This window comes from Kwoniella bestiolae, chromosome 1 (assembly GCF_000512585.2).
Source record: "Kwoniella bestiolae CBS 10118 chromosome 1, complete sequence".
NCBI classification, from domain to species: domain Eukaryota; kingdom Fungi; phylum Basidiomycota; class Tremellomycetes; order Tremellales; family Cryptococcaceae; genus Kwoniella; species Kwoniella bestiolae.
In genome coordinates this window covers 5,817,830-5,831,790 of record NC_089241.1, presented here as the reverse complement: position 1 = coordinate 5,831,790, position 13,961 = coordinate 5,817,830, and the positions used below count along the sequence as shown (strand labels likewise).

The window sequence follows — 13,961 nt, the reverse complement described above, 5'->3', positions numbered from 1 at the left end:
CTGCTTTGTGTATTGAATGATCATCCGATTAGCTATAGATCTGCAATGGTAGAAGTCATAGAGAGATATACGATACATGCACTTGTGATCCATTATAAACAGTGTTTTGAATCGACTCGAAAGCTTTCGTTCATTGTCACATTATTCAGTTACAATTGTCTGTCTGGGTTTCATTCCCCATTCATATTCTTACGATTAAAGTTCACATTTCGACTTTTGTTTTCATTGATCCGTCAATCGATAAATTACTTGAAAGCCTTCTTGACCTCCCCCTTGACTTCCTCATATTGACCCTTGGCCTTACCCGCCAATTCTTCATATTGGCCCTTGGCTTTACCTGAGAGTTCTGATGCCTATCCAACGGAGAAAGGACGCATACTCATCAGCATATCGCTTCATGAGAACATAAAACAAGATCGATGAAGTGAAATGATGACGATGAACATCCCAGAAAGTTGCTCCAACTCCGAGCAACAAGTGTACACAGGAGATGGGTGACAAATGACGAAGCACTACTCCAACTCACCTTTCCCTCCGCTCGATCAGCAGCCCCCTTGGTATAAAGCTCGGCCTGTTTCATAGGCGCCTCAGCGCTCTTGAGGGATTGACTCGCTCGTGCGTTGGTCGATCCGCCGCCGAAGAAGTAGTATCCCAATCCGATGAGGGCGACGGCGCCTCCGCCGTAGAGGAGGGTATTGTTTTGTTGGGCTGTGATGAAGTGTGTTAGGTTAGTGAAATTGCTTTGGGCTCGATAGATAGGAGAGGGTCGAAGGATTATTACAGAGATGAGGGGGATGCAGATGGTGAGGGGATGTGCAACTTGGACCCAAACTCACTCTCTGGTCCGGCTGATCCGGCTGGTCCACCTGGTCCGCTCGAGGGGGGCGTAACGGGGTTGGGACCTGTTGCGTAGAGTCGCTATGTATATCCATGAATCAGCAATGGCGACGATGATTTGCCATAATCAAATATATATATGGTGATGGGAGGCTTGTCGATAGACAGGAGGTCACTCACAGTAGCTACGACGGATTTGAGAGATAGTGGGGATCTCTTGACAGCGTTGACAGTGGGTCTGAACATGTTGTTTTGCTATGAGGTGTTGATGCGTTGACTAGGTGGTTGCTAATAAAGATGATACTTTGTTTCTGTATGTTGTTATACCAGTTGAATGATAGAGAATGAGGATGGTGTGAGAAAGTCAAAGTGCAGACTGCTGGTGGCCAACTGCACTATGACATCACCTCATTCCCTTCTCACAAGTACGAGTATGACTACATACCATGTACTGTACTGTACATTCCTTGTAACTACCATCACAAGATCAGATGATCGATAGGATACTGTATATGTTTAGGATGACGACAGACTATTAAACTGGAAGAAACGTTGATGACACGAGTTTGCAGGATGTAATGATCGGATCATCATCGATCAGGTTTAACCGATCGACAACAATCTTATCGGATGACGATACTCCGAATTACCGGATCGACCTGACACATCCTCATATGTATGCATTTCGTTACTTGTGTATTACTTGATGTTGTCTATTCCATTTCCATTCTATCCTATTCCGATATTATGATAAAGTGTGCACAAAGAAACCAAAATTATGAATAAAACCTCTAAGACACTCTGATCTAATTCTATCCTCTTCCCCTTCCATCTACAAAGTGCTGGACATATCAATCCATCCTGACTCGAGTTATACTAAATACCTCTTGTTGGTCCATCTCCTCCGGAGTCAACTTGGTAGCTCTCACAACCACTGGGATCATCTCACCCGTGGCGAGGGGATATGGCTGGTGGTGCAATACCGCTAGTAGATTCCTTAAGATCGCAGAGTGCGAGGTTACTGATATGACTACGAATCGTAAAGCAGGATAACATTAATATCTGAATACTTCGATTTTGCGAGGTTTATACGCGATGGTACGGATTTGTCGGGCGGAATGTATGGTAGGGAAATCACAATACTTACAAGTCTCTTTCGCCCCCTCTGGACCGAACAGCCTATCCATAGCTCTCTGAGCTCTCATCTGCATATGAGCGTCTGTCTCTCGATCGTCTGCTTTCCATAGCTCATCTTCCTCTACGAACCCTTCTTCAATCTTGAACGTGGGGAAACGATTTGCAATGTATGTCTGCGCCATAACGAATAATGTGAGAAGTCAGCGACGAGATCATCATCATCCAGTTCATCCGTTCCATCCGTTCTGTCCGTTGTATGGATACGGTATGAAAGGAGAAGAGGGTGTAAAGAGGGTAAAATCGAGTCCTTCTCCAGCGTCCAGCAACATCCAAGCAAAGCACAACCCACTCACCCTACTAGACCTCTTATCGCACGTATGACTCCCATAAATCTCCCTCCAATCCTCCCACACCTCAGGTACACCAGTCAAAAGCTCACCCCACGACTCGAGCATCGTCTGACCCGTCCTAGTCAGAGGAGAGACGTACCACCTCATCTCATCAGATGTTATGGGCGGGTTGAAGGGTAGTTGCTCTTTCCAGCATTTCTGGATGGCCTGAGCTTGAGAGACGCCCAGCGGGGTAAGTTCGGGGTCGGGTCCCCAGGTTATCTCGCCGTCGCCGTTGATGAAGGTCCAGTAGTCTTCCCATGGCTATTGCATCGTGTGAGATCAGCTTATGTGGCTAGAGATAACACATTAAAGGCCTGGGTGTGCCGGACGATGAGATAGATAGAGTAGGATGGTTGTAAAGCAGACTCACATCAACTCCATATTTACTTGCGCCGAAATTATGCCATCCCTGACCGTGACGACCTGTGCAAGTCCGACAGTCAGCTTGCAGGTCCGCCAATGTCTATTGGGGATCATCGAAAGGTCTCGATCGAGGGGCTGAGCATGATTCTTGGTGATCCGTGGAATGCAACCCATAGACAGATACTTCTTGGTTTGATTCATATCTGTTTGATATGATCAAGCCCGACAAGAAAAGGAGAGACTATCACTCACCTAAAAACATGACCTTGTACAATACACCCTCAGGCGCATCATCCTGCAACTCCTTCACATCCTTCCTTAGGTTCTCCCATCGTTCAGGCGAATTATCGATGAGCCCGAAATTCCTCCGAAGCTTTGAACGGATAGATGAGAATTAGCACGTGCTCGAATTGCACAGTTGAAACCCATATCCATGAGATTTCCCCTCATAGAGCTATACATAAGAGACCAAGACCAACTCACCATCTCCTCAAATTCCATATGTTTAGGTTCCGGACCATTCTGAATAAAGAACCCTTGAACTACCTATATATCCATCACCGCACGACATATCAGCCTCTTTCCTCTCTACCGTACAGGAGTTGCGATAGGTAAATGATATAGTCCATACCGAGAATGGAGGAAAGTACAAACACCCACATCATACCTGAACCTATGAGGTTTCTCCACCAACCCCGGACTGATAGCTGGTCCACCATCCTCCACAGCAGCTACGGGCGGAATATCATGATATGGGCTTTGGGGGGACTTCAAGCTCATCGTGATTTTTCCAATAAAGGTAGGATGTATACAGATGATGGCGAGTAATACGCCTAGGAAGAGGGAGAGATGGTAGAGCAATAATGAAGACGTCTTGAATGGTTGTCTCTTTGTTATGATAAATCGAGTAGAGAAGGTACGGTACGAAACGTTTTATCGTAACTGTTTAGAGGTAGCTCGGGACGATTCTGATTCTGGGATGTTTCGGATGTAATGCGATGAGTGCGAGTCGAGTGGCAAAATTAATACTGGTACCGGTGTGATGGGTTCCGGACCGGAAATGTCTGGGTATGTTGTTAGATGGTGACTGATCTTGCAAGTCTGGTAAGATTTGATAATGATATTGCGAAGTAAGGAGACACAGAGAAATTAAATATACATAGCTTCTCTCCGACATGATCTGTCTTTATATACCTCACTCTGACAAGCATGAAACGTATTGCAATAATAGCCCACGTTTTTGCCTCTTTGCAACTACATTTCGAATTGACTCGACTCGAAACATGAATTATACAGTCATCATGCAGGCAAGGAATAGCACAGATGCACAGTCACAACTCCACATCACATTCACAGCTTCTTCCGCTTACAGTCCCTAGCTCTGACATGAGGTAAAGTCGACTTTTGCATCTCATTAACCCTAAATTAGTGGAGGTACTCGAGACTAGAAGTTTCAAAGGACCTATTAAATCATTGAGCTGAGCAGGGCATCGCTTCGTCCTCGAGGTGAGTGAGGTAAGATATAACATGATACGGAGAAGGACGAGAGGGTCCTGACGATTGATTGTACTGTTAACCCGAAGTCGACTCATCACATCGCACCACCATCACCATCAAACACACAAGAATGCCTTTGACACACAATTGACAACTCTATGAGATCCATCCAACACGGGGCAAAAGGTCCGAACGCACGGCTCATTAATTGAGGACCCTCACCCTCAAGGATGATATCATCCTGTTCTCCTTCCTTGCCCGTCGAGCCATCAAGTCGCACAAGGGGAGAGGAGAGGCGTTTGATGTATGTTGTATGAGTACACAAGAGCGGCAATGCCTCGAGGAAGCTAAACTAAGAAAATGAGATCCGAATAACATCTCGTTTTATCTCCGATTACCTTACATCATACAACAACCTTACTCCCGCCGCTACACATACATCATTGACACATTGCCCTCGTAATCATCGTACGATCTTCATCACCATCAACCCGTTCATACCGGCACCCTTCCCTGGCCATGATGGTACCTCCCCGCAATCCTTCATTAACGTTTACATCATCTTTTGACCATGGCAAGCAAAACCAAACTCGGCAATCACATCATCATATCCACGTATCTGGTGGCGATGATTCCACCTCCCCCACTTGACCCTACCATATACTCTTACTATACGGGCTAGATGGATTGAGCCTATCCATAAATCCCGAATAGTACGACGAGGTATCTCCGCAGGGACTAGCAGCTCGGATTGATAGGGCCTAAGATTTACCCATCAAAATTGCGTGATCAATTACTGCTATTCCGAATAAATCAAAGAGACACTCACATCAGGCATCCACTTCTCCAACTGTCTTATCCTCTTTTCATTCGCAGGGTGAGTAGACAAGAAATCAGTGGGAAGTCCACGCCCTTTCTCAGATTCGGACATTCTTTGCCACATCCTATGATATTCAGGAAAAGAGGCATTAGCAAGATGATGTGACTGATCTCCCTCCCCTTGCGCATGGACACTCGAGGGGTAATTAAGGGGAAGCGGCTAATGGCACTAGAACATGTGTTTAAGGGAAGTCAACTCACTTGGTAGATTCATTAGGATCGAAACATGCTTTCCTGTATGACATCGATAATTAGCTGAGTGGTCAGATCCCTCTAGAATGGGCTGGAATAGCTACCGCCGGAGGGGAGGAGAACTCACGACATCAATCGTAATCCGATGAAATCAGCTTCCGACTCGTTCTTCCTTGAATTTGGTAGTCTGGTGTGATCACAAGAAATGAGCTATGCTTGTCTCTTTGTAAGGTAGAGTGAGAATGCAGCTTACTGTAACATAAACGTCAAGAGTAGTCTGGTGATTCCAACATCCAAGCCTAGCGACTCAAGTAAGAACCCAAGTGCAAACAGAACCTAGCAGCATTAAATATGTAAGCTGGAATCGCCATCAATCGCATAACTCAGCTCACCTTCATCGAGCTCATTCTTTCAGCAGGATGTCTAGCCACTTGATGCGCCACTTCATGACCAAGCACAGTTGCTAGTCCATCATCGTTCGCTGAGACTGGTAATATACCTGTGAAGACGAAGATCTTGCCTCCGGGAAGGACGAATGCGTTCTTGGTCTTTTTGTCATCTATCACGTAGACCTATGAACACGAGCAGATCAATTGTCAGCATGTCATACCACCATGCTGCGTCCATGGTAAAAAGGGACAACACCAGGGGAAGACACATGTTTACTCACCTCCCACTCAGTCTCCTTGCCCTCTTTAGCAGCCTGTCCAGCCTCCCCACCCCCAAACAATATCTCTCCTATGTCCTCACCACCTCCGAAATTAGGTACTTTACCCTCGACCGCACCCATCTCTCCACCTGATTTCACCCGCCCTAATCCCGAGGATTCTATTATACGAGTAGCTACTGCTCTTACTCTCTTGGATGTGGGATGATTGGGCGGTAAGACCGCTCGGGAATACTCGTTGAGGGTTTGTAGTTGTGTTTGGCGACCAAGCTATAGATAATGCCAATAAATGTCAGCTGATATATCATCCTTCAGAGAAGATATCTGATCTCTACACAGCTGATGTTCGTGTTCGAGAGACCACTCACCTCTCTTTCCTGAGCTTCGTCGACATCCATAAATCTCAGTCTACCCGTTTCAGGTACTCTCTCCAAGCTAAACACCACATCAGCTGCTTCTTCTCCAAAGCCTGATGGCAGAGAGTTGGTCAACTCACTGAGTAACATAGTATATCCCTCCACCACCCACACCCACCCCATATACCCACACTGCCCTATCACCTCCCAAACGTCTTTTGAAGTATTGCCATACATTCGGTCCTCCACCTCCATTAGGGCTTGGCGAGGGCGAGTATCCAGATGGGAAGCGTTCGTACTTGGCTGAGCGGCATGTGGATGTCTGCATAGAGCGGGTTATCTGTGGTCTTATAAGTAAAGGGGAAGGAGCGGGACGAGGGAAAGAACGGGATAGAGGTGGGAGGGAGGAACGAAGGGATCGAGTGAACATGTTGAGGGTTCTTGTTTTGAGTTGGTAGGTGACGACGATGTCTGATCTGATACTATTAATTCTGATTATGAGGCTGTACGCGAATTTCTATGCAGGATCACCAATCGATTGAAGGATAGAGAAGATGAAGTTATGTTCTGGAACCCAACAAACACAAAGACATCATGAAGATGAGAGAGATGGACGATGACGCTGAGAAACTCACTTTCGGCACAAACAACTTCCGGCGGAACACTCCTCAGCCGCATGCCTATTGCCAAATCCTGATTGCACACATGGTGAGGCACGCGGCACGTCACATCCGCTTAAGCTTGGTCCCATCGTGCTTTGTATCCAATTCATCGTCATCTCTTCAAGGCTGCTTTTGCTCGTTTGTCAGAACTCATATTCCAAGTTCAATTGTATACCAGCATCGACTGAGATCCGACCAGCAACATGCCATCCGACTTATCGTACTGGCTCATATCGGCCCCACTGAAAGATGGTGATCCCAATGTGATGCTCAACGAGGTGACCAGCTCTATCGGAAAGGATGTGGAAGCTGCTACGTGGGAGATACCAGAGTTGAAGGTGGGTTGAGTATAACCGGGTTACTCTCAGCACTAACAAATAGACGACCATCACTTCGTCTGTCTACATCGCTCCCATCGATGGGACTCTCCTAATCAGTGCTGCCAAACACTCATCAGATGCTAATGTATATCATTAAACCTCGAACAGGCTGGAACCCTCTCCTCCCTCTTAACACTCTCCGACGCCCTCCCCAAATTAGACTCCCAATTCACCTCGACCGTCTCCAAGCTGCTCGATACCCTCCGATCACTCGTGGCGGACGATTCAGCGAAAGTAGCTCAACATGCTCGTGTTAACGATAGACCGGCTGAGGAGTACCTGTTGGGCGGTGGAGGTGGATTCAGGTGGGATAAAGGAAGATGGGGTAGCGGGGGGAAGGTATTGGAGGTTGTTGAGGCTTTGACAAAGGTGAGTGTGACATCGATTTGATAACGTCAAATAGTTGTGCTTGGGATGGGCATCTACGACATGTTAGAGGGATATACTGTCAAGACGCAAATTCTGGCAAACGTGTGTTAGACCTTGGATGGACAATACGGTCACATGCTGGATCTCTCGGGTCCTGTTTATAAGGCAGATCCAACAGCAGAACTAGTTCCAAGGAGCTGAAGCATGCTGAAACAAGCTTTACGATCTTATGTGAGGGGTATGCACTAACAACTGATTTACACAAACAGGAAATGAACTCGATAGATGCAACACAGAAACAAAAATCACAATCTTACAATCTCGCCAAAGGAAGTTTGACGACTCTTCAACGTAAACAACAGTGAGCTATACATAAGCAAACAAGGGGCAAAGAGTTAGCTAAGCTTTGATGTCTAGGGGTAACTTGTCACAGCGCTCTTTGCTTGATGTACTCAACAAGAATGATTTGGTGGAGAACAGTGAATTCTTGGAAACGTTAATCGTGGCTGTCCCCAAGTGCGTTGTCTAAGCTATGTAATGGTCAAACATGAGACGATTGAATGAAAGCTGACATTGCTGGTCGTGTAGGAACTTGCAAAAGGAATGGGCAGACAAGTACGAGAGGTTGACAAATATGGTGGTACCCCGAAGTTCACAGTGCGTCTCCATATTCTACTCAGACCAGTGCCACGAGGATAGGGTGACTGATCAATTGAATGATATAGACGTATCGCAACGGATGAGGATTATGTCCTTCAGACTGTAACAGTGTTCAAGAAGGTCAAGGAGGAATTCATACATAAATGTCGAGAGAACAAGTGAGTCAGCTGTTCGACAGCATGAATTTGAACGCAATCAGCTGACGACTTCATCCAGATTCATAGTTAGAGATTTCAAGTGGGATGATTCGGCTTTGGAGAAGCAAAAGAAGGAGCTGGCCGAGTTAGCTGTCGAGGAGAAGGAATTATGGGTGAGTGAATCATCCATGTGTTCTTCATGCCATTGTCGATTCAACTCTCCTGCATGTTCCCTGGCGTCTCTACCTTTTTCGAATGAAAGGGACTGCCCTGGTCCAAGGACTTTGGCTGACTCTAAGGGATAACATAGACCGAGCTCTTGCGACTTACTCGAATAAACTTTTCCGAGGCGTATCAGATCTTGGCCCATCTCAAGACTGTGCGACTGTTCGTTGAGAGTGTCTTGAGGTATGGGTTACCAGCGGATTATGCGGGTGTGATTGTCAAGGTGAGTTATTCGATTACTTTCTTCCTCTTCGGTTATGGTCTATCCATCCACCCTCCTCATTGCCGTAGGGATCACTGGAGGAGAGGAATTGTATTCCCACTGGTTTGATGATGGTGACATACTCCCTTGAACTTTGAGCTAATTGCCTAAATCCACTTCCAGCCCGAACCCAAGACAGCCGTCAAGACCCTTCGATCCCTATCCGACCACTACACCTACTTGGCAGCTGCATCTCGCGGACCATCCACCAAAAAGACCAAATCTGGCGGTACGACCGCGGGAAGCGAGGACGTAGGAGGTGAATGGGCGAGCGTGATGGAAGCTGAATACTTTGATTTTGTACTATTTGAAATACCCAAAGTTCTCACTTAGATGTCTCTGTTTTTGTTCTTGAGATGACTGAGAAATGCATGTATACGTTGTTAGATCTCTTTGCCCTTCTCACTGACCTCACCGGTGCATGCAATGACGAGTCAAGCCAAGCACGACTGATGGGTGTTATGAACCGTATACAAGAGACGGTCATTGCCGAACCGGTTTCGGCTTAAGGTTAAAATCATCATCGGATAACTCGGGCCGAAGGGGATTCCGGGTTATTGATGGGTTCTAGCACTCTTTTGCAACTGTGCGATGAGATATCCTGTGGATATTCGGGTGAGATATATAAGAGCCAAGAGCATGTCATCCCGATAGCAAACTTATAAACACCCATATAACTCAGTAGAGACCAATCTGATCCTGGTCCTATTCAGCATTGTCCACGTCTAACACAATGGCCGAATTACATTTCTTGAACAAGGTCCAACCTCCCCAAGTCACCTCCCTGAACCTTCCTCCCAACCACTCGTGTAATCTCGTCGCTAAACGGAAGATCGAAGTGAGACCCAACGATTTACCTATCTTACAGCCTGATGGAGTGTTGGTCAAGGTCATCTCAACAGATAAGTATTATCATCTCTCTCTCTTTCTTGCCCTTCCTATCCGCAAATCCTGTGCTCGGTATGACAGCAGGAGTCAGATTACAGCGCACCATCCGAGAATATCTGTAGGCTAACTTCCATTTGCTCTCCACGTATCTGCGGCTCAGATCTCCACAATTACCTTGCAGGCGGAGTAGGTGGTCGACCGGTCAAATACCCAATCGTCATGGGCCATGAGTCCTCCGGCGAAGTTGTCGCTGTAGGTGATTTGGTCAAGTCCCACAAGATCGGTGACAGGGTTGCTAGTAAGTTCAGAATCGTAGAACACTCCATGTAGATGCATTGGCTCAAGTGCTGATTCGTATTTCACTGACTCTTAGTCGAACCTGGACTTCCTTGTCGAAGATGTATAAATTGTAAGGAGGGTAAAGTGAATATCTGTCTAGGTGAGTCTACCTTACATCTTTCATCGTGGTCACCCCTTATCCCCATATATCTCCTTCGTCTCTTGTAAGTAGAGCTAAGCTGAGCTGCTTGACCCCCTCAGATATGAGATACTGCGGTGCTCCCGGATCAGTCGGATCACTATCGAGGTACTTTGCCCTACCCGCTGACATGGCTCCCCATATCCCTGAGCATGTAACCTGGGACGAAGCTGGATGTATTCAGCCTCTTGCCGTGAGTGATCTGCTCCCTTGCCTTGTCTGCTGTCCCCTGTACTGAACTTCTGATCTAAATAATACAGGTCGGTGTACAAATCGGTAAACGAGTTGATCTCCGACCTCACAAAACACTTGCCATCTTGTGAGCCAACCCTCATCTCAACATAATCTCACAATGCAATTCTGACATAATGACCTATGTGGTATAGCGGATGTGGTCCAATCGGTCTAATCACCGCAGCAGTAGCCCACGCCTACTCCGCCCGCAAAATCATTGCATTCGACAACAATCCCACCCGAGTCGAATTCGCCAAGAAATATATCTCCCCCCTCACTGGTAAACCAATAATCGACCATGTCTTCCTTATCGGTGAATTACCTACTGAATCGCTCAAAATTCAACCTAACGGCTTGGCTCACAAGTTGGCAGAGGACGGCTCAGGTGCTGGCATAGGTGATGGAGAGATCAACGATCACGAGGATCATGAGGAGACACTGGGAGATAGGAAGTGGGAACAGGCTAAGAAGGTCGCAGCGGAGTATGCTGAGATTGCTGGATTGCTGGATGAGGAGGGTGTTGATAGAGTCGTCGAAGCTACGGGAGCGGAGGATTGTATGCTTTTGGGTATTGCTATTGCTAAACAGGGTGGTAATTGTGAGTCTACCTCCATGTCAACATGAGTGAGTCAGAAAGTGGACGAGGCTGATGATATGTGGGGCGTATTGTAGACCTCGCTGTTGGGTTGAGCCATATCCAGACCAATAACTTCCCCACTCTCGCTGTGACAAATAAAGAAATCAACGTTATGGGTGAGTCACCAAATGCAATATCGCTTGAATTGAAGGAAGTCCTTGTTTATGTTGTGATGTGATCATAGGTATCACTCGATACACCGCCTCATGTTTCCCCTCGGCCCTCGACATGCTAAGTAGAGGAGTAGTAGATCTCAAGCAGTTGATCACCAAGACTTTCCCCTTGACTAAATCTACGGACGCTTTCGAAGCTGTCGCCGCTGGTGGAGATATGAAGGTCATCGTGAAGAACCAAGAGGGTTTTGATAATTAATCGATGAATGTCAATGGACAAACGTAGATCAGAGGACAGTCGGAAGTTATGGGGATTGTAGGCATTTGAGGCAGTACGAAGATGTGTTTGTTGTTGTGTGTACTGGGTGGAGTCGTTGTAGTAGTATGGGTAGGTATGTTGTCATGTGGAGGGAAGCCGTTGAAAGGTTGAGAGTAGCAATACAGTATCATGCAGTCCTTTTTCACCCACTCGCAAAGCGCTTCATTCGAAATCATGAGGGTATAGACAGCATATGATCAAATCGACAGGAAATCATTATAGATTATAGATCTACGAAAATTATAACAATTTGATTCGATTTCACTCTAGACAAGAACCACATTACACAATTTGCCATGCCCACCACCACCGGATCCTGGTCGGTTACACTCTAAATTAGAGCCCCAGACCCTCGACAAAATCGAAGATCTTCTCATATGCCAGTCTAGCCGTGGGACTATAGTTGATCCCATGAGCAGTATCGGGTATAACGTAAGTCTGAAAATTCTCAACAGAGGGGAACAGTTCCCTCGTACTATCCAATTGAGAGGGGTTGGGAATCTGTTCGGTAGGTACGATGGAAGTTATCGAGCAATTGGCGGTACAGACGGGCGCGTCGTACTCTCCCACATCTACGAATAAGGGGTTTTTATAATTTGTGCGGTCGTTGGTGATTGCTGCGAAGACGGAGTGTCTTTAATCATTCATACCACATTGTATCAGCATGATGCCCTTTTAGTATACAGTAGTCATATGCTCTGGTCGTAGAGGTACGTCTGACCAAGAACATATCGTGCTCACTAAACTGTCCCAAGATGAATTCCCCTTTGGTCCTCGTAAATTCCTCGAACGCATCCTGGGTGTAATTCGGATAATGAAAGAACACGACCTGATCAGCAGCGGAAGAAGCAGAAATGACATAATCGTTTGGTAGACCCTCGAATCGGTCCGGGTACGCTACGGAGGCGATGGTAAGTTGGAGAGCGGTCAGGCCGAGTGAACCGAGAGTCACGTTGTTGGTGAATCCAGTGAGGACTATGGCGTCGAACGAGGTGGGTGAGACGGATGCGAGGCCTGTTACGAGAGCTGAGCCGTATGCTGTGGTCGACAATGTAGTCAGTGAAGCTGACCCTCTTATATCAGTGGTACGGAGATCGTTATTCCCCTTCAACGTGACGCATGATAACACTATTATAAACAATCGGACGAGAAGCTGAAATAGAGCTGAAAACATTACTTACAATGCCCTATCCCAACAATCTTGTCGATTTTCCCTACACCGCTCAAAGTCCCATCTCTGTGCTTTTGAGCGATTGCAACAGATTGAGCAATCTCAAAAGCAGCCTGGACGACATTCGTTCCGTCAGGTTTGGCCGATCGACCCACACCGAGTCGGTCATACGATAACGTAGCTGCCACATCATCAGCAGCATCGTCTTTCCGTTTGAGCGCTGGAAACAAGTGAGAACTGCATGGCTGGAGGACTGACCAACTCACCCCATCCTGCTGCAGCGGCGTTCTCGGCAAACGAATACGTCAAGTAATCACTAGTACAATAGACACTCATCAACATCGACCGGTTTTCATGAGAGGGGGAGAGAGGGCTACTCACTCCGAATGGACATTCCAATACCCCGCATTCCCAACTATACCATGATGAGCCTGATATACCCCCCTGGGAGCACCTTCTTTGGGTTCGCAGTACTCGAACCATAACGAGTAGGTCCCATTGACTGAGATACGAGGTGCAGTAAAGATCTGTTCTTGAACTGTGGAACCGGCCGCAACAGCTTGGATCTGGCGTTCGGTCAGTTCCTGCTGATTGGCGGGTCTAGACTCAAAGACCAGGAGGTCAGCTTTCTTCAAATTGGGTCATTTATGTATGTACTCACGGTCCACCGAGGACAGACTTGAGATCGATATTGAAGTTTGTCTTTGCGTAGATATCGGCATAGAAGGTCCGACAGCTCGCTTGGGCGTCTGGCTCGGACGGGTAGCTTAGTGCGTCCTTGGTTGTGATGGGTTTGGCCCATGTAATCAGGCGATGAGAGCGAGGAACAACAAGGATTGCTTGAGCATGTTGAAGGGTGTTTATCGGACGATTGGAGGGAGGACTGTGAGTATGTGGAGAGTGAAGAAACGGGGTAAATAAGTTGGTATCCCTCGTCTCGTCTAACGGACTATTTATATGCATCCAAGTCCAACACCCATCAGCGATCCAGGCATGGAACTTGTAGGCTGACGGCGAATGATTCGCTACCAATCACCGTGTCCGAGCATCAACCCTTCAAGACTGAACAGACACTATTACCCAGAGTGTATTGTACAGCATGCGCT

At 46.9% G+C, this 13,961-nt stretch overlaps 6 protein-coding genes across 6 annotated transcripts; 2 read left to right on the top strand and 4 right to left on the bottom strand.

The window, feature by feature from the left end:
• Positions 1-245: 245 nt before the first annotated feature.
• Positions 246-1,083, bottom strand: I302_102185 (uncharacterized protein; the record flags this gene model as incomplete). The annotated part of the gene is made up of 4 exons (XM_019187562.1): positions 246-353; positions 527-708; positions 837-918; positions 1,018-1,083. 4 exons carry the CDS (start codon positions 1,081-1,083, stop codon positions 246-248), a joined length of 438 nt encoding a protein of 145 aa, XP_019050440.1.
• Positions 1,084-1,688: 605 nt separating this feature from the next.
• Positions 1,689-3,509, bottom strand: I302_102184 (uncharacterized protein; the record flags this gene model as incomplete). Its single annotated transcript, XM_019187561.1, has 7 exons — positions 1,689-1,867; positions 1,985-2,147; positions 2,328-2,627; positions 2,737-2,789; positions 2,982-3,102; positions 3,213-3,275; positions 3,390-3,509. 7 exons carry the CDS (start codon positions 3,507-3,509, stop codon positions 1,689-1,691), a joined length of 999 nt encoding a protein of 332 aa, XP_019050439.1.
• A 1,370-nt stretch (positions 3,510-4,879) lies between these two features.
• On the bottom strand, positions 4,880-6,750 carry I302_102183 (uncharacterized protein; the record flags this gene model as incomplete). The annotated part of the gene is made up of 9 exons (XM_019187560.1): positions 4,880-4,987; positions 5,056-5,170; positions 5,307-5,339; positions 5,425-5,484; positions 5,551-5,633; positions 5,690-5,869; positions 5,968-6,234; positions 6,333-6,399; positions 6,461-6,750. 9 exons carry the CDS (start codon positions 6,748-6,750, stop codon positions 4,880-4,882), a joined length of 1,203 nt encoding a protein of 400 aa, XP_019050438.1.
• Positions 6,751-7,185: 435 nt separating this feature from the next.
• Positions 7,186-9,348, top strand: I302_102182 (uncharacterized protein; the record flags this gene model as incomplete). The annotated part of the gene is made up of 9 exons (XM_019187559.1): positions 7,186-7,320; positions 7,471-7,731; positions 8,001-8,092; positions 8,149-8,247; positions 8,320-8,388; positions 8,457-8,549; positions 8,608-8,701; positions 8,839-8,976; positions 9,139-9,348. The coding sequence occupies 9 exons, from the start codon at positions 7,186-7,188 to the stop codon at positions 9,346-9,348; spliced, it is 1,191 nt and encodes a 396-aa protein (XP_019050437.1).
• Positions 9,349-9,748: 400 nt separating this feature from the next.
• On the top strand, positions 9,749-11,624 carry I302_102181 (uncharacterized protein; the record flags this gene model as incomplete). Its single annotated transcript, XM_065869439.1, has 8 exons — positions 9,749-9,894; positions 10,026-10,201; positions 10,277-10,342; positions 10,444-10,574; positions 10,642-10,700; positions 10,768-11,213; positions 11,288-11,368; positions 11,437-11,624. The coding sequence occupies 8 exons, from the start codon at positions 9,749-9,751 to the stop codon at positions 11,622-11,624; spliced, it is 1,293 nt and encodes a 430-aa protein (XP_065725511.1).
• A 396-nt stretch (positions 11,625-12,020) lies between these two features.
• On the bottom strand, positions 12,021-13,818 carry I302_102180 (uncharacterized protein; the record flags this gene model as incomplete). The annotated part of the gene is made up of 6 exons (XM_065869438.1): positions 12,021-12,301; positions 12,426-12,722; positions 12,866-13,036; positions 13,122-13,171; positions 13,237-13,455; positions 13,517-13,818. 6 exons carry the CDS (start codon positions 13,816-13,818, stop codon positions 12,021-12,023), a joined length of 1,320 nt encoding a protein of 439 aa, XP_065725510.1.
• Positions 13,819-13,961: the final 143 nt, after the last annotated feature.